We start from the raw sequence: 20,043 nt of genomic DNA on the forward strand, positions 1-20,043 counted from the left end.
TATAAATGACTTTAAAAGCTACTATTCCTGATTCTATAATCTGTTCCTAATCTATGAAATGCTCCCCAAGAAAATTTAGCTGATAACTCCAAATCCCATAATAGCCTTGATGTATAACAAATATGCCTTTATAGTAATGTTTTTATAAGATCTAATCATATTAAAATTTGTGAGTCACTTTGCTTTAATAGAGTGAGGTTTTTAATGTTGTATAGAATATAAATATGATCCCCTTCGGGGGTCTCCTCATTACTTTCCTGTCTCAGCCCTCATATGACTAAATTATGTTTTATAAAAGTATGAAGTCACAAAATTTACTCACTGATGGTATCAAAACATGCTGTTTAGTACTTCAATATATCTCAGACATAAAGTATAGCAGTTATCTAAACATGTTTCAAAAGAACTTCAATTTGAAATTATTTTGGCAATTCACTTCTATTCCCCATTCACCCAGCTTTGAAAGTCACTAAAATTCTATTTTTTTTAAAGTATTTACTCATTTAATTATAGTTTTTGGTCAGGGTAGACCTAATGGTCTGCAATGCTGAGGGGACCATAAAACATTGGGGGGACCTTTCAAAGCATGAGCTCCAGCAATTTGAGTCATTTCCCCAGCTAGAATTCCACTTTTAAAAGTGAAATAATAAGACGTTAACCCAACTCTGAGGACTATAGTGAAGATTAGAGCAACTACATATCAGCTAGACCACAGTTAGCAGCATGTGACCATTTGAGTAATGCTACCTTTAACTTGGGATTCTACATCCGTTCCTTGACTATAAGCTTTGATTTCTCCTTATTACCTATACGTACTTGCATACACTTTAGTGGAATATTATTAACTGTTGCACATGTTGGTTTAACATGAACACAGTGATTCAAGGAATAGCAGCAAAATAAATGTCTTCTTTGGGTGACTGATTTCTTTTCTACAAACATTTCCTCCATTCCTAGCACTGGTAATAACACAAGGCAAATATATCAAGACTCCCAAGAAACTTAAAAGACAAATGCAAATGCCCTGACACTGATTTAAAACATGTTTGTGACAAGTGTGAATGACAAAGTATAAATGACCGAGCAAACTGTAAATGATGAAACAAATCTCAGAGTAGTAAAAAGTGAGTTCAGCTTATACCCATGTCTATCTGTGATTGTGCAGAGTAGGCCAAATCCGACTCCACTCACCCTCGTAAAATATGAAGAAGCTGTTTGATGCCTCCCCAAATGCGAATTTCCACGCTGGTCTCAGGGTCCTCACAAACCTGAACCAGAATCCAGACGACACTCCAGAGCAGCTTCAGGTGATCCGAATGGAGGAGACTGAGCAGCACGGGGATGCCCTCGTAGAGCTTCACCTGCTCTTTTACTTGGGGCTCAGCACAAAGTAGGCGCAGCAACTCTGCAGTCAGCCTAAGGGGAGGGGAGAGGGGGACAGTCACAGCATGGTGGGCTGTGGTTTTCTTTCTTTTTTCTTTTTTTCTTTTCTTTTTTTTTTTTTTTGCTTTTTGGGTCACACCCAATGATGCACAGGGGTTACTCCTGGCTCTGCACTCTGCACTGGCTGTGCTCAGGGGACCATATGGGCTGCAGTTTTCAATGGCCATCTCTGCACACCCTGGAATGCAGATTTTCTGCAAAGGGCTGTAAGACAGCTAAGTTTTTCAGCTTTACTGGTCATACAGTCTCTGTCACAATTACCCAACCATGTCAACACAAAATAGAAAGCAGACCTGTAAAGAATGGGCATGGCCGCCTTCCCACTTGTCTTTATTTACAAAAACAGGCAGTGGGTCAAATTTAGCCTGTGAGTCAATTTTCTGACCACTGTACAAGTCATCTTCCCATTGGGTCCCCAATGTTGGTTGAATACTGACTATCCAGCAAGTTGGTGTCAAGTACATACAATGGGGCCAACACTGAGCTCCAGGATGAAAGAAATACAAAAGCCTTATTCAATGTGTGCTTGCAAAACAAATGATCAAAACATTATGATGCAAGAGAATTAAGTATAAAAGTGCACAGGGAGTATTTGGAGAACAAATTACAAAAAAATCATACTAAGGTACTGCTGAACTCTAGAACATAATAATGATAAATGGGCTTTTATTTGGGGGGCTTTTTGTTTGTTTTTTGGGCTACATTCAGCAGTTTTTAGGGCTCACTCCTGATTCTGCACTCAGAGAGCACTCCTGGTGGGCTTGGGGGACCACATGGGATGCCAAGGATCAAACCCAAGTCAGCCATGTGCAAAGTAAATGCCTTACCTGCTGTACTGTTGCTCTGGCTGCTAAAGATAAATATTTTTCTGGAATAACTCTGAGTCCTCCTGTCTCAACTTTGTGTTCCCATGGTGTCAGACCCTCTTTTTACCCTGGCATCATGAGATCTACCCAGAGATCACTCCCAACCTCCACACCTTCTAGCCACACAGCTATCCCACAAGTATCTAATATCCCTCTGTCTAAACTCAAAGTCTTCTCCCAATCTGTTCTTTCTCTTCAAGGCTTATTTACTTGTAACGCCACAAATTTTTCCCCATTTTTCCAAGACAGATAGATGAGAATCATTCAAGACACACCTCCTCCTTCCCCAACCTGCCACTTCCAATCCCAAGTCTTTTTTTTTGTTTGTTTGTTTTGTTTGTTTGTTTTTTTTTCCCTTTATTTTATTTTATTTTTTTTTAAGTTGTAGATTTACAATTTTTTGTGCTTTGGTTTCAGTTATACAATGATCAGATACCCATCCCTCCACCAGTGCCCATTTTCCACCACCATGGATAATATCCCTCCCACCCCCATCCCCCCATCCCCCCTGTCTCTGTGGCAGGGCAATCCCCTGTGTTCTCTCTCTCCTTTTGGGTGTTGTGGTCTGCAAAAGAGGCATTGAGTGGCAAACATGTTCAGTCCATAGTCTACTTTCGACATGCATCTCCCCTCCTGGGAGGATCCTCCAAATATCCTTTATTTGGTGCTCCCTTCTCTATCTGAACTGCCCTTTCCTCTAGGATACCCGGCTGGCCTCTAAGTTATGGAGTAATCCTCCTGGTGCTGATCTCAGCTATTCTTGGGTATTAATCTCATACTTTGTTACTTTATATCCCCCAGATGAATGCAATCTTTCTATGTCTATACCTCTCTTTCTGACTCATTTCGCTTAGCATGATACTTTCCATATTGTACCACTTGTATGTAAATTTCATGACTTCATCTTTTCTAACAGCTACATAGTACTCCATTGTGTAGATGTACCAAAGTTTCTTTAACCAGTCATCTGTTCTTGGGCATTCAGGTTTCTTCCAGTTTCTGGCTATTGTAAAGAGGGCTGCAATGAACAAACAAGTGCAGATGTCACTTCGACTATACATTTTTGCCTCTCTGGGATATATTCCCAGGAGTGGTATTGCTGGGTCAAATGGGAGCTCAATTTCTAATTTTTTGAGAATCGTCCATACTGTTTTCCAGAAGGGCTGAACCAGTGGACATTCCCACCAACAGTGAAGGAGTGTCCCTTTCTCTCCACATCCACGCCAGCATCGGTTGCTTTTGTTCTTTTCAATGTGGGCCAGTCTCTGAGGTGTGAGATGGTATCTCATTGTGGTTTTGATCTGCATCTCCCTGATGATTAATGATGTAGAGCATTTTCTCATGTGCTTTTTTGCCATTCGGATTTCTTCTTTGAGAAAGTTTCTGTTCATTTCATTGCCCCATTTTTGGATGGGGTTGGATGTTTTCTTCTTGTGGAGTTTAACCAGTATTTTGTATATCCTGGATATCAACCCCTTGTCAGATGTGTATTCCCAATCCCAAGTCTTCAGTACCCTCATACCCTCATTTAAGAGGATGACTTCAGATATTAATTCTTTTGCAAATTCTCAAGATATAATACACACCTCTCCATCATCTATTAGATATTCTCAATCCCACACTGCTGCATGGTTGTGTTCTTTGAGTCATTTTCCTCTCTTTCCCAAACATTAATGTTCTGACATGCAAAGCATATGCTCTTTGGCAAACAGTATCCTTTGTCTTCTCGAACTTTCTATCCAAACACTCCCTTTTTCACTCTAAGTGAATATTATTGTCTGACTATGTTCTCCAGCCCCAAAGCCCCACACACCTCTTGTCAAAGAGCAATATTCCCCAAAATAAGTCTATGCAGGCTTTAAATATTTCTGTGACTCCCCATTATGTTTGTGCTAAAGCCCACACCCATTTTGTTTTGCTTTTCTTTTTTTGAACACAAAGAGTTCTTTATAACCTGGATAAAGGCATCTTTGCTGACTTAAGTATAAAATATGAAAATTAATAGGGTTATTCTGCAGATCAAATGAAACAGATGCATTTATTTATGAATTTTATTATTAAAGAAGTGATCCTAGATTTATAGAAGTCAATTTTATGTCCAAATCTAGAAGTAAAGCAAGACCAAAGTAAGTTGATAACACCGCTCTAGTCTAGCTTCTTTAGAGAAAGTAAAAACAATAATAATAATAAAGCTAACATAATTCCCAGTAACAATGTAAGTAAAATGACAACAATTTTTAAGATAATAATCATTTATACCAAATATGATACACTGTTTTTTCACAGTCAGCAATCCTACCTTTTGGAAAGTAAATCATATTCATGTAAAATCATCAGCAGATTTTCCACAATGTTGAGTTCACTTATCTTCTCCCTGCATTCTGGGCTACAAATGAAAAAACAGTAATAACCACTGAAAATACACTTTATGGTAAGCACTTATTTAATACACTAACTCTCATATTGTCTCAGGAGGAGAAAAAAAACAATGTATTATTACCCCCTGGAACAGAGCTACTCCAAGTTGCAACATTTGCTTATTATCATATGTTTTGAATTTACACTTGTTTAGTAATTCTACATTTAAAACAGTTCCCTTTGCCCAACAGGCCATCCACACAAATATAATGATCAGCATTACTCATAATATTCTAAATTTGAAATGGGTCCACATTTCCTTTGGTAGATGAATCAATAACAAGAAAGTTATATGCATATACACCATTGAATATAATAATTATAGGAGGAAACTCTGCCATTTGGGACAACATAGACGAATTTGGCAAGCATTATGCTAAGTCAAATAAGCCAGACAGAAAAAGATAAATACCGTGTTATTTACATATGGAATCTAATAAAAGTGTATAATATTCTATGAGAAATTTAATCTCATTTAACTGATTAACTTTAAAAACCTGAATAAAATGATGGGTATCTTGAGAGTTTGGGAGTATAAGAAAATGAGATATAGGTTAAAGAGTATGAACTTTCTGTTATAAGAAGAATGAATACTGAGAATCTAATAAACAGTGTGCTGAATACTTAATGATACATGAAAGCTTGTAAGAGATAATTTTAATCATTCTGCCACATACACAAAAATGAACTGTTACTACTGTGAAGTGAAAGATGCATTATCTTGATCTTGGTAATTATTCCACAATGAATATGTGTAGCAATCATCAATATTGCACATATTTGTCAATCATTCCTTAATGAGTCAAGGAAAAATAAAAAATAAAAAAGATCCATTAATTGACACAAAAACTTGACTGTTTTCACTTAAAATAATCAATACTTACTGGAGGAAAAGATCATCTAAAATTTTTAAAGATAAAATGATTGAAAATTGTTTATCTATTAAAACAGGAGAAAATTTTTTAAAAAGTCAGCAAGATTGCTAAAAACACAGTGTAGTATAGAAATTTCCAAAGTAAAACAGAGGATTAGATTTTCTAAGCTAGGTAAATATCCTTGGTGAGGAAAAAAAGTGAAATTTTAAACCATAACTTAGTTTTTCAACTTAAATTCTTAAATGATGTTTTCCATCCATGATTCTCCTAAATACATTAACATTACCTTATGCTTATTTTTCACAATTTTTAAATGACACCAAGTAACTTGGAAAACTGATCATCTATTTAACATATCTCCCACTTAAATTGTGAGAGCTGCAGAACTAGAAAGGATATTAAATACACTTACCTTTCAGCTAAACTAGCCAGAGCCAGAAGAGTGCCCAGCAGGACATTAGTATCTCGGGCGCCAAGTAAATTTACTAATGTCTGAAAAAGTAAGTAAAAGAAAGTTTAATTATGTAAGTGCTACCAGCATCTCAAATATTTTATCCTCAAGGTAACAGAGGCTTACCCTCAAAAGCAGTTTTGCAAAGCATTCTGATACACAGTTCTTTGGTTAGGTCTTTATCTTTTTCTCATTCTTTATTCTAGAACTTTTACAGTCATTCCTTGCCCAAAATAGAAAGCAAAATGGAGCAAGCTACTTTGCTAGTCTGGTTCTCAAACTGGACTCTACTTCTATGTACCTAAATTCTGGCTCAGGGACCTCCCGCCCCAGAGAAAGTGGGGAGATAAATGACCTCAGTTGTAATTGTGGTAGTGACTACTGAGAAAATGTATTGAGACTGGCACTGTGCTAGGTACTTTTCCATACCAGAAACTATTCTTCAAGGCACTGTTAAAACTCAGCTTATTTGCAAACCAGTCAAGACAGAGCGTTACTATCAAATACTGTATTTGTCTTTTAGACTTCTTATTTATGCTGAAGAAGCATAAATCAACACTTCCAGGCATCACAGTGAGGAGGACAACTGAAAAATTCTTTCATGTATATTCCAGTTGCCTTCTCTGAATTCCCATTAAGACATATTAAAAGTAAATATCCCAAAATATCTCAGGCTGATGTTTTATGGTCTCTTTGTGTGGGATTGCTTCCTTTGTGATTTATTTATTTTATGAACTTATTATCTATTATTCTCATGACCTTTTCTTCTCTCGCTTATTTTGTTTTATTTTTATTTTTTCTGTTCTGTTTGTTTCTTGGGTTACACCTGGTAATGGTCAGGGTTACTCCTAGCAGTGCCTGGGGAATCGTGTGGTTCTGGGGGTCGAACCCAGGCTTCCAGCAGCAAGGCAAGTGCTGCAGCCCTTTGAACAATCTCTCTGTCCCTCTCACTCTCTTGTTTTTCTTCAGTCTTCCAACAAGTTTCCCAAGTGGCAGTCACTGACTTCTCCTTTTTACATTCTTTGTTAAATATAATTAACACCTTTGTGCTATTAATAGTTGTTCTTCAAATTCTAACTAATACCAGGGGAAATACAACAATTGAAAAAAAACTATGGCCCTGTACATGACCTCAGATATAAAATGAGCAGGATATATTAACACCTTTCATGCAACATTACTCTATGCTGGAGTGTGGCTTCCTTGGATATGAAAGTGCAGCATATTATTGAAACTTCCTCTAGGCAACAACCCTCTAACTTGACTATAAATATATTTCTGAACTGTTTTTATTAAATTTGCATTCATCTACTTCAAAATGTATGCCTGAACTCTATACGTATACTATACATTCACACATTTTGTACATATACATCCATTTTTATGTTTCCACTTGTAAACAAATACCTACAATCAGTATACATATTGTCAGGACTTTTGCAGCAACACTCAAATTAAACAGTAAGCCTAGTTGGTACTAATTAGCACAAGAAAAAAAGGCGGGAGAGGTCTCAGAAACCTCTATTGGTTGTTTCTATATTTACTCTTTAGTTCGATAAAAATATATAGAAAGACAAAAATATAGTATATAAAAAGACTAGAAGAAATATAAAAAACATGATGACAGACATTAATGATTTGGGATTAGGGTAACAGGGTAGTGGCCCAGAACGACATGTGGCTCTGAAGCCCAGTCTGTGAGCCACTGCCTGAGGCAGATCCTTCTACAACTCACCTTGTGGGCCCCGCTTGTGGTGACCCATTCTCTCTGGTCTTTGACAGCCGCAAGTTTTTGGAAAATATCTATAAAGAAGAAAATAATTCAAAGAGACTCAGAGCTTAAAGGGGAAAAGAACTTTCATCACTTTGCATTTGAAATGTTAATAGGCAAAAGAAAATCTCTCTTTCCCTCTCTCTCTCTCTCTCTCTCTCTCTCTCTCTCTCACAAACACACACACACATACACACACACAAAAAAAACAACAATGGAAGAAAGAGGGTGAGGGTTACTTTGGTTTGTCACTCCAAGAATAACCTCTCAAGTTCTAAAGTCTTTACTATATAGTACTGTTATAATAAGTCTTTTCTATATGGTACTGTTATAATAAGAAAGTACAGAAATACCAAAAAAGGCTATCCCCTCCTTCCATATTACTTGACATCATTACAGGTTCAGTGAAATCTATCCTACCAGGATTCTTCCTAAGATTTCAGTGTTCAAAGAAGAGAAGGAAGATGCATGAATGTGATGCGCTCGGCAAGGTTCCTCGGGTGAGGGTATCAGTTTTCAAAAAATAACTCATCTGGAGCCCAGGGCTCAACACAGACTTCCCTCTCTATGACTAAAGTGTCCTGCCTTACAAACCATTATTCACCTCACATCCCACCATAGTTAGACGCCTGGCGCTCCTCAAAACCTGGGCAGAGGAGCAGGAAGGCGTGTCTCCTAAGAGAGGACCATGAATGAGGAGAGATCAACCCCCACATGTGAACCATTCTTCACATTCCCACCATCATACCCAGTACTTCTTTTTTCTATTTCTTTTTCTTTTAAAGTCCTGAATTTTCCAGGGGCAGGTACTATAATTAACCAACTTTAGAGACTTAAAAAAAAACCTGAATCACCTTGGCTATTTTAAATAGAACTCTATGGAGGCCAAACTTTTGGCCCTTTTTTTACAAGTCTTTTTTGCACTTCATAGGGTTAAGGTTAGTTTCTGCTCAGTAAAGATCTTCTCTGACATAACATTTGACTGTGACCTAAAAGCTTTCCTCTGATGTTCATCTTGCTACTGAATATAGATATATATAATATATATATATACTATATATAGCACTGTAGCACTGTCCTCCCGTTGTTCATCAATTTGCTCGAGTGGGCACCAGTAACGTCTCACAATAAGATGTGAGATTTGTTGTTACTGTTTTTGGCATATTGAATACATCACGGGTAGCTTGCCAGGCTTTGCCATGTGGGTGAGATACTATCAGTAGCTTGCCAGGCTCTCCAAGAGGGGCGGAGGAATCGAACCCGGCTCAGCTGCGTGCAAGGCAAATGCCCTACCCGCTGTGCTATCGCTCCAGTACATATACTATATGTATAATATATAAAATATATATCATATATCAACTTATATATATACATAATCTGTCAGCAACCATAGCTGGGCCTGGGTTCGCTCCTAAATACGCAGTGACCCCCTCTCTCTTCCTGGTCCCATGGCAATGCTTACATGTCATATTCACCAGCTTGTCCACACTGTGCTGCTCCTCTCCATAGCCCAGGTATTCATTGGCCACGATCTCCATGTACTGGGGGAGGGAACCAAACCAACAAATGTTAGAAAGGAGGGGCCCCAAGGGCTCACAAACAGGCAAGGGACAAGATTATGCATTTCTGAAGATGACCTGTAGGTGGCAGAGCTGTTTCACTAACTACTGGGAATTCCTGGGCCATCTCACTGAGAGGAAAAAAGTTGTCGGTTTCTGGATTCTTTGCCTTTTGCAGGTTCTAGAGGTGCAAGAGGAACCATGAAGATGGCAAACTCTCAAAAGTCCCCAAATGATCTCACTGAACAAGTTCCCGGTGAAATAACACAACAAACAACTTAGATGCATAATAAATAGCACATAGAATTTTATTCTTTAACTATCAGATTCTGTTGAATTGCATTCTCTTTTTAGGAGATGAAAGGGCGAATTAGGTCATACTGTTAAAGTGCTCAGGGGACTTTATGCAGTGCCAGGGATCAATTTCGGCTTGGCCACATGAAAGGCAAGTGTCTTAAGCTTTGTACTTCTCTCCAGCACCTCACATTAATTGACGTATTCAATATGCCAGACACAATAACAAGAAGTCTCAAAATGGAGACGTTACTGGGCCTGCTCAAGCAAATCAATGAACAACGGGAGGACAGTGTTTGACAGTTTGACATTTTGGTAATATTTTCACAACACACTTATATACTTGTTAAGCTTATACTTTATAATATCCTAATATCCAATTTATCTACAGATAGATAAAAATCAAAGTAAAATAATTATGGGATAGTTTGATAATTCCCCACTGCTGATAACTGATTATAATTAGAAACAGGTACTGAGAAGTACATATAACTTTTTAATCCCATAAAAAAAAGTTAAAGTAAATAAGTACATCCTTTACAGTAGAGTTTTGTAAAAGGATACTACATTAAGTGAGGTAAACCTTCAGTCAATTATGAAAAGAATTCTTTCTGTTTGTTTCTGGACCACATTACTACTGGTTCTGCACTCAGATCACTCTTGGTAGGGCTCGGGGAACCATACAGAGTGCCAGGGATTGAACTCATGTAGGCCGCAGCAAGGCAAGAGCCTTAACAGTTGTACTATGTCTCCAGTTGAAAACAACTTTTTTTATCTGTCACTGTCACTGTCCTCCCATTGTTCACCAATTTGCTTGTGAGGGCCCAGTAACAGTGTGAGACTTGTTACTGTGTTTGGCATATCAAATACATCAGGAGTAGCTTGCCAGGCCTTGCCATGTGGGCGAGATAGTCTCGGTAGCTTGCCAGGCTCTCCGAGAGGGGTGGATCAGGTAGGCCATGTCTGTGGTGTGCAAGGCAAACACCCTTCCCGTTGTGCTATCACTCCAGCCCACTTTTTTATCGATCACGATCACGACCACCCTGTTGTTCGTCGATTACCTCGAGCAGGTGCCAGTAATGTCTTCTTCGTCCTAGCCCTGAGATTTTTTTTTAAAAAGTGCCATATTCAAAGCTTTTTCAGGGTTAGGAGAATGAGACCCATCATTGTTACTGGTATTTGGCATATTGGGTATACCACGGGGAGTTTGCCAGACTCTGCCGTGTGGGCAGGTTACATTTGGTAGCCTGCCAGTTTGTCCAAAGTAGGAATGAGATGATAAGATGTTGCGCGGCCGCGAATGCAGCTGCGCGCTTCCGGGAGCTGAGTATGATAATCTCTGGATCCTGGCCATTGTTGGAGTTACACGGCAGTTGGTGGGTGTAACTGTCTAGTTACTGGCAGGTCCAGTCCCAAACCGTGCAGGCTTGGAGATCTCAGCCCCGGGTCCCACACACCTGGGTTCCTCTGCCAGTTCTTTTATGCGTGAGGCTCATCCAGGTGTGTGGAGAGTGGTCCCAGCATGGCCTTGGCTGGGCCCCGGAGGTCTTCAGCTGTTGGGCCCTGGTGGAGACAGTCAGGCACAGGGTAGGAGACTCTGCCTTGTTCTCTCCCGGGAGCTGAGTGTGATAATCTCTGGATCCTGGCCGTTGTTGGAGTTACACGGCAGTTGGTGGGTGTAACTGTCTAGTTACTGGCAGGTCCAGTCCCAAACTGTGCAGGCTTGGAGATCTCAGCCCCGGGTCCCACACACCTGGGTTCCTCTGCCAGTTCTACTTTTTTTATAATCAAAAAAAATTTTATTTAGAGAACTGTGATTTACAAAGTTATTGATAGTTTAGTTTCAGACATATAATGTCTGAATCCGACCACTAATGTCAACTTCCCTCAACCATGTCCCCGAGTTTCCTCCTGACCTACCATTCCCAAGACTGCCACCGTGAGAGGCACATTTTAAAGTTTGATAAAAATGATTCATTTTTTTAATTGAATCACCATGAGATACAGTTACAAAGCTTTCATGTTTGAGTTTCAGTCATACAATGATCGAATACCCATTCCTTCACCAGTGCACATTTTCCACCACCAATATCCCCAGAATCTCCCCCATCCCACCCCTCCCCCTGTCTCTATGGTAGACAATTTCCCCCATACTCTCTCTCTCTCTACTTTTGGGCATTATGGCTTGCAATATAGATAGCAAGAGTCCCTCACATTTGGCCCTTTATTTATTTGGCCCTTTCACTTTCAGCACACATCTCCCATCCCAAACAATCCCTCCAACCATCATTGACTTAGTGAGCCCTTCTCTACTCCAGCTGCCTTCTCCCCCAGCTCATGAGGCAGGCTACCAAGGATGAATAAATAATTCTTAAGAACAAAAACATCAACTTCCCCCAAATCGAAATGTAATTTAAAAATAAGATGGCTTTAACCTTAAATTACCATAGATCAAAGTTGCCAATGATAATTCAGGAAAGTTTGTAAAAGCACAGGTCTCATATTAAAAGCATTGTTTCCAAACATGGGAAAGTTTTCCAGAAAAATGGAACTTTGGGGATACCAACCAAAGAGTACATTCAACAAGCTAAAGGACATGCTTTGCATGCAGGGGTCACACGCTTTGCATGCATGACATTGCATGATCTCCCAAGCTGGAAGCCAAGAAATAACTACTAAGCCCCAATAAAAGTGAGTGGACTATAAAAATCCTGAAATTTTGCTTTTTTCTTTGATAAACTCAAATACTCCTTTGGCTCAGCACATTTACTTGCTTATCTTTCCCCAGAAATTCCCCAAACTGACAAAGAAATAAAGCCAAGGGGCTGGAGTGATAGTACAGTTTGCCTTGCACGTGGGCCAACCTGGATCAATCCCTGGCATCTTATATGGTACCCCGGGCAACGCCAGGAGTAATTCCTGAGTGCAGAGTCAGGAGTAATCCCTAAGGATCGCTGGTGTGACACAAAAAGCAAAAGAAAGAAAGAAGGAAACAAGGAAAGAAGGAAAGAAGGAAGGAAAGAAAGAAAGAAAGAAAGAAAGAAAGAAAGAAAGAAAGAGAGAGAGAAAGAAGGGAGGGAGGGAGGGAGGAAGGAAGGAAGGAAGGAAGGAAGGAAGGAAGGAAGGAAGGAAGGAAGGAAGGAAGGAAGGAAGGAGAGGGAGGGAGGGAAGGAGGGAGGGAGGGAGGAAGGGAGGGAGGGAGGGAGCGAGCAAAGGAAGGAAAGGAAGAAATGAAGGAAGGAAGGAAGGGAGGGAGGGAGGGAGGGGAGGGAGAGAAGGGAGGGAGGGAAGGAGGGAAGGAAGGAAGGAAGGAAGGAAGGAAGGAAGGAAGGAAGGAAGGAAGGAAGGAAGGAAAATAGGTCCCTCCTCATGCTGCCACTCACTAGTACTTTAGTGCCCGCAGTGCTCCTTTGTGGAAAAGGCAAGCACAGCCCCATAACCTACATTGTCTCCTGTCATTGGTATGCGCATTGCTCTGCACTTGGAGCTGCAGCCACACCCTTTCTTCTCATTGACCTTTCATAGCACTTTCACTTCAGCAGACAGGGTGAGTGAGCACAATAGCCAGAAGGAAATGCCATAGGTCCTTATGAGTTAGCTCAGTCTCCTGCCTCCTGCCACACTCACAAGCAGGCAGCCTTGGATAAGAAAGCCCTCTTCTGCCACATGCCTGTGTAATCCTTGCCCAGAGCCAAAGCTGAAAATGGAAAGGCAAGACTAGTGTCACCACTGCAGGAATCTTACCTGAGCTAGGTTTTCAATTCCACCCAAGCTATGGAGTATTTCCTAAGAAAACAAAAGAGATAGGAAAAATATCAATGAAGTGAGTGGAGCAAGAACTGTATTCTACATTTCCTAATCAAATCATGAGATTTATAATGATTTTCGAAGGCTGAACTTCTATCATGAATGTGGAAAGTGCCAATCTGTTCCATGCATGTGTCATATTCAAGATCAACGGCTAATACGTGGTCCAGATTAAAAGAATGTACACATACTCAGAACTGCAGCCTGCACCTTCATCTGCCCTCCTCCCCCAGTATCAGATAATTAAAATGGAAAAGGGCTGTCAGATAGTATTCCCAGGGCTGGAGCAATAATGCAGCAGGTAGGATATTTACCTTTCATGTGGTCAAGCTGGGTTCAATCCCCAGCTTCCGCAGATAGTGCTCTGAACACCATCAGGAGTGATCCCTGAGAACAGTGCCAGGAGTAAGACATGAGCACTACTGGGTGTGTGGCCCCAAAACAAATCCCTGCAACTGGCAATCCCTACTAATCCCTCATATTGCAGACCAGGACACTAGGACCCAGAAAGCTAACCCATTTTGCCCAAGAAATGGAACGGCAATAAGAATTCTGTATTCCAAAATTCCTCAGACCTTCCCCTGAGCTTCTGCCCAGTTGGTCCATGGACCAGTAACATCATCATCACATACTGCTGATTAGATATCCAGAAACTGGGGCTGGAGTGATAGCACAGTGGGTAGGGTGTTCACTTGCATCCCATATGGTCCCCTGAGCACTGCCAGGGGTAATTTCTGAGTGCAGAGCCAGGAGTAACCCCTGTGCATCACCAGGTGTGACCCCAAAAGCCAAAAAAAGAAAGGAAATCCAGAAACTTCTCTTTACCCTAGTCCAATAGAATCTCACACTGAATTTCAACCAGCTCTCTAGAGAACATGCAGACACAGTAAAGTCTGTGGAGCACTACTCGAGTGAAGTACTGGGCTCCTCTAATGCTGCTATGCTTAAAACCCCTAACCAGGGAAGTAGCTCAGAACAGAGCCACATGCATAGAATATAAAAGGCTCTAGGCTCCTTCCCCAGCACAATAAACAAACAATTAGTCTAATGGTTTCTTAAACTCATACCCTAAACCAGAATGTCCTCAACTTATTTGGCTTACTTATTTGCCCCGCCCCCTTTACAGGAAAAAAAATGCTCTTCGCAAAACCCCTCCTACATCCAAGAAGTCCACCTTTAAGTGAACAAATGGAAAGGGGCAGAGCAGCCTTACCTGGGGTAGGGGTACAGTACCCCCACCCCAGTGCTTTGGGAAACACTGCTTTCAACACTGTAGCACTGTCCTCCCCTTGCTCATCAATTTGCTCAAATGGGCACCAGTAACATCTCCATTGTAAGACGTGTTGTTACTGTTTTTGGCATATAGAGTATGCCAGGGGAAGCGTGCCAGGCTCTGCCATGCAGGCGGGATACTCTCCAAAGCTTGCCGGGGTCTCTGACAGGGGCAGAGGAATAGAACCTGGGTCAGCCGCGTGCAAGGCGAACACCCTACCCCCTGTGCTATTGCTCCAGCCCAAGCAAGTATCACCGGACACAGGCCTTACCTTAAAAATCTAAACCCCCTAAAACATATTTCATAAGCTGAAGTCTGCCTTAAAAGTGCTGATAGGGGAGAAAGGCAGTGAGAGGTCGGAATCAAAGACCTTGCTAGGAATTGTACTGGCAGAAAATATTCTCAGGTTATCCACACTGACATTTTTCTTTGTGTGGATCATACCTGGCTGTTCTGGTTTATTTAATCACAGCCAAGTTGATGTCTCTCTCCTTGACATGCACATAAGGAACACATCTGACAAACACAAGCCACTATTCTGATGCTAGACAGATGCAGAGGGATAATCCTCTGAGTATGAGAGTGAATAATCTAGTTCCACCAGTAAGTGATGGAGGGCATAGGCCAGGGAGAGGCCGGATTCTCAAGGCCTTCTGGATCAAGGTTCCTTCTTTGTTTATTTTAGTTTTGGTCTCAAAGCCAAGTTGCCCAAAGGTTACTCTGTGCTTGAGGGTTGTAGCTCCCAGCAGTGCTCAGGAGACCTGGGTGGTGCAGGGATTGAAGCTGGGCCTCCTGCATGCAAAGCATACGCTCACCCCACCTCTCTAGTCTCGCTCAGGGTTTCTTATTCTATGAGAAGCGGGTTTGAAAACAGTAAGCACCTCTATGTTCAAATTAAGAATGAATTGGGTATTTATAACATAATTTTATACAATTATGTGACCAACAAAACAAAACCCCCATCATTGTCATTTATTTTATAAGAGCCATAATCAAAAAACAGGATTATTCCTAGTTATGGTAGAATACTTTGGATATGTAATTTTTAAAAATTCTAAATTACTTATCAGAATTACATTTTAGGGAGTAGAGAGATAGTACAGTGGGTGGGTCATTTACCTTGCATGCATCCCAACCCAGGGTTCAATCCCCAAGACCTCATATATGGTCCCCTGAGCCGAGGAGTCATCCCTGAGTACACAGCCATATGTAAACCCTAAGTATGACTGGGTGTGTCACCAAAAAAATATCCCCTCAAATTACATTTTTAAACTACTTATATTTATTCAATAAGCAGAGTTGTTTTTTATTCCTGTGATACAAAAGTTTGGGATAGGCTCTGAAGAGTTGACAAATATGCAGAAACCTACATCACTGAGCTTTAGATAAAACTAGATAGATATAGAAATAACTGGAACTCATGATATAATTGTCAGTAATTATGCAAAAGTTATACATAAAGTGCTACAATACCAGAGAAGGGACACTTTATATCCTGCTGGGAAAACTTCCTGAAGACAGTAGCCTCTAAATGGACTTAGGAGGATTATAAGTATGCTGGTAGAAAAATAAAGTGGGGGTATGGAGAAGTGGAGAAAACAAAGAAGACTCCAAAGGAACAAACAGCGAACCCAAATGTGCAGAGAAATTGTATGGAAAGGGCATCAAGAAGTTCAAAGCCTAAAAGGGATTTGTGGGAAAACGTTTAGAGATATAGAAGATAAAACTGTGTGAGAAAATGAGCCTCCATTTTGGAAAAGCTACACAATCAACTGAACCTGCTGACACAGCAGAAGAAAGAACATACATAAGGGGACCTCTCCATATTTGAGTCTTGGGGGTCTGTGGACGATGACATGATGAATAGACACAAGGAAGGAAAGCAGAAAAGATGAGGTTGGAGAAGAGTTCATTTGGCCATTTAAGTTGTTCGTGGTATACTCAGGTGATAAATAGTACCATAGTCTATGATAAATGAGGCAAACTTGTGGATACAAAAGATAGAGTGAAATTTGGAAGTCACAGAAGTGAACAAGATTTCAACTTCAGACTTGGAAGCAAGAAACACTGAAGGAGAGAACAATGTTTAAGCCACCAGAGCTGGAGAGTTAGTGCAGCAAGTAAACACTTGCCTTGCTTTGGGCTAACCTGGGTTTACTCTCAGCACCAAGCAATCTCATGGACACCAGCAGGGATGATTCCTGAGCACAGAGCCAGGAGTAAGCCCTAAGCACAGCTGGGACTGATGCAGAAAGAAAAAAATAATAATAAAGTCACAGTCATTTTTAAATATTTACCTTCACAAGATATATATCCCTTCAATAATCAGCATTAATTATTTGGGACTAAGTATTTACCAAGCTATGTTCTAAGAATTATCATTTCATTCTGTGTGATGGATATCCTTAAGCATTCTAAATGCATTTTTTCAAGTTTCATAGTCAAATTCAAATTAGCTTGGGAAATGCCAGGTTAAACTGAATTAAATAAATTATTTTTTGTCATAAGCCTCCCTTAGAGCTTTTCACATACTGCCAAGCACTGTGAGTCCCCAATGGAAAACCTGAAGTGTAAATTTTCCTAAACATCATTAATTGAAGCACTTTGCCCTTCCTGGATACTAAGTACTGCCCAGTTTGAGGAGTGCAGTTAGAAAGGACAGCACGGAAAGAGAGTTCTGCACTCCAAAAGAATTTTGTTGTGACTGTTAAAATTTTCAAGAATTTTATCCTTCCTGGAATGAAGACCTTCACCCAAGTTCCTATGGAGACAGGAGCAAGGTTGGGAGGTTGTCCGCAGGCCCTCCTTGTTCTGTTTGCCTTTGGTGCTTCTACCAAGGGGACTGCTCTAACCTGCAAGCGTCAGGTGTCAGAAAAAAAACAAGAACATGAGCTATGCCATACTTAGGTTGAACAGTTCTGGTCACTGATCCAAAAAGCAAACAGGGCGTGGGGCTTAAGTTACAGCAATGCCTCCCAAGGGCCCTTTCAAGCATATTCTCCTGGTCATGCGTTGAGGGTCAGAAGACCAAGTTATGTCGCTCTAGCTAATGAGCTGAGACAGTCCTTCCTTGGTCAAGCTAACCTCAATTCCATGTACAAAGTGTGAACTAATGCATCTGCTCTGCCAATTCCTTCAAACCCCACTCTGGCACACATCTTCTTTCTTAAACGGATACAAAAATATAACACTGATTTGGAAAGAAAAGAGGAATGCTTTAAGAAACAAACCACACTGGGACACTTGCTACATTGTGCTTCTGTTTTTATCACTGCCCCAAATCCTGCCATCCAACACCCTCACTCCAAACACTTCTCAGCAGCTAAATCAATGATCACATTTCAAAGAACCTTCAATACCAAACTATTTTCCTTGGCGGATTATTTTGCTCCACTGATCATTTTCCTCTACTGTTCCAATAGCACCTGTGGATCTACCCTGTTTCTGAGACTCGATGTGACATATAAGAGACGACATCAAAGAGATGTCTCCAAAACCACCTATTTGGACTGTGTAATGTGTGGTAAGTTGTTCTCAAACTCTTAAGTCTCTGTACTTCTTAGGAAGTTTTTAAAACACAAAAGTACACAAGGCACTGTTCACCGGCGCTCCGGGTAGGTATCACCTCAGACCCCGTGAACTCTCGGCACTTGTAAGAGAGTGAAAGTGAAAAGGCACTTCAATGCCTTAGCAGGATTTTGAAGTCAGATTTGAGGGGTCTCTGGAAAGACTGCTGTCTCCTAACTACATTCAGAACCTCTGGACACAGAGTCATCAAGATCTGACCAGCACAGTTCAAGCATCTGCAACTGAAATACACAGAAATAGTTGAGACTGGAGACAGATTCTCTCTCTCTCTCTCTCTCTCTCTCTCTCTCTCTCTCTCTCTCTCTCTCTCTCTCTCAACTGAAGTCAACAGTTTGGAAGTCAAGGGAGGTGACAATTAAATCTAAAGAACACTAGGAGAAGATTCACCTTCAAAAGATATTTAGGAAGGGATCAAGGAAAAACACAAAACACCAAAACTTGCTGTGGAAGAGCTCAATGTTCCCCTGACAAGTGAAGTCCCAGAGCGAACCTGTGGTGGTGTGTGAGAGGGTGGGGCTCAGTAAGTAGATATAACTCCACTCTCTGTGTCTTGACTCTAAAATCATTGTAAATTAGGACTTTTCCAAATTGTCTCTTTGTCCTGAATGAGCTATCTGCTATGGGCACACTGATGAATCCAAGAGGGTGGGCACCCTCATCTTGCTTGAGACTCCAACTGTATTTGAAATCATAGAACCTGTATCTTCCTTAAATTCTGGAAAACTCCAGGCAATTATATTTAAAAAAAAAAAAACCTTGTCCTTCATTCCCTCCTTTCTCTTCCTCTGAATCAAATAATGAGAGCTGAGGCCTGGTATTTCGGTCTCTTGGAATCGTGATCAGGGAGAACTCTATACAAAGAACTCAAAGTACAAGTTGTGCAATATGCCATCCCTGACAGAAAGGCAGCCTGACCTTTCATAAAATGCAATTAAGAAAAAAATGAAGACCAAATGAAGAAGGAGAGCTGGAGAACATGGCACATTTGGGGTAGTTGGTGAAGTCCCAAGTGTGTCCAGGGGAACCAGGCTGCCTCCTAAAGAATCTTAGCCATCCTGGCTTGTGGGTCAATGTAACAGCCCAAGGATATAATGATTTTGGGGTCTTACAGGATTACCTGGGTCACCTCACCTAATTTTCCTCTTTATTGATAGGGTTTGCTGAAAGGACTTTATCACTTCAGTCACACTCAGGGACCTTCAGGATTGTACCAGGTGGCTCTTGAGGGAACCATGCAGTGCTGGGGATGGAACAAGGTTAGCCACATGTGCGGTGTATGCCTTAGCCCTTTACTATATCCCCAGCTCTGGTAAAAGGGTACAGTCTTGATCAAAGAAGATGGAAAAGGAGCCACTAATGCCCTAAAAGAATAACAATATTATGCCCTGGCAAGAATGAGTAATTTTTTTCATAAACAAACGAGAATTAAATATGCCCAAGTATGTCAAGCAGCAAAGAGAAGAGAAAACAAGAGAATCTTCCCTATAAAACAGATACTGTTGTTACTTGAGAAGGGTAATGGAGACAGAAGGGGCACTGACATGCCAAGAACCCACTGGACCCTGAATTTGTGCTTTAACATTCTGCAAAGAAATGCCTCATTACAGGGAAAGCTTGCTGGAGCAGAAGCATAAGCTGCAGTAAACCCAAGCATTGCTTTGTGACTTAAGCCAGCAATTCTTGGCAACCTAGGATATT

The 20,043-nt window shown here is 40.8% G+C and overlaps 1 protein-coding gene across 1 annotated transcript in view; it reads right to left on the reverse strand.

Moving 5' to 3' along the window:
• NEK10 (NIMA related kinase 10) overlaps nt 1-20,043 on the reverse strand; it is a 279,165-nt gene that overhangs the window by 205,442 nt on the left and 53,680 nt on the right. Inside the window, exons 7-12 of the mRNA XM_056129461.1 lie at nt 13,422-13,463; nt 9,287-9,365; nt 7,789-7,856; nt 6,015-6,094; nt 4,609-4,695; nt 1,192-1,416 (exon numbers count right to left, since the gene is read on the reverse strand). Coding sequence (XP_055985436.1) covers nt 1,192-1,416; nt 4,609-4,695; nt 6,015-6,094; nt 7,789-7,856; nt 9,287-9,365; nt 13,422-13,463 — 581 coding nt within the window. The remainder of the gene's footprint in view (nt 1-1,191; nt 1,417-4,608; nt 4,696-6,014; nt 6,095-7,788; nt 7,857-9,286; nt 9,366-13,421; nt 13,464-20,043) is intronic.

This window comes from Sorex fumeus, unplaced genomic scaffold (assembly GCF_029834395.1).
Source record: "Sorex fumeus unplaced genomic scaffold, SorFum_2.1 ptg000072l, whole genome shotgun sequence".
In the NCBI taxonomy this organism is placed as follows: Eukaryota; Metazoa; Chordata; class Mammalia; order Eulipotyphla; family Soricidae; genus Sorex; species Sorex fumeus.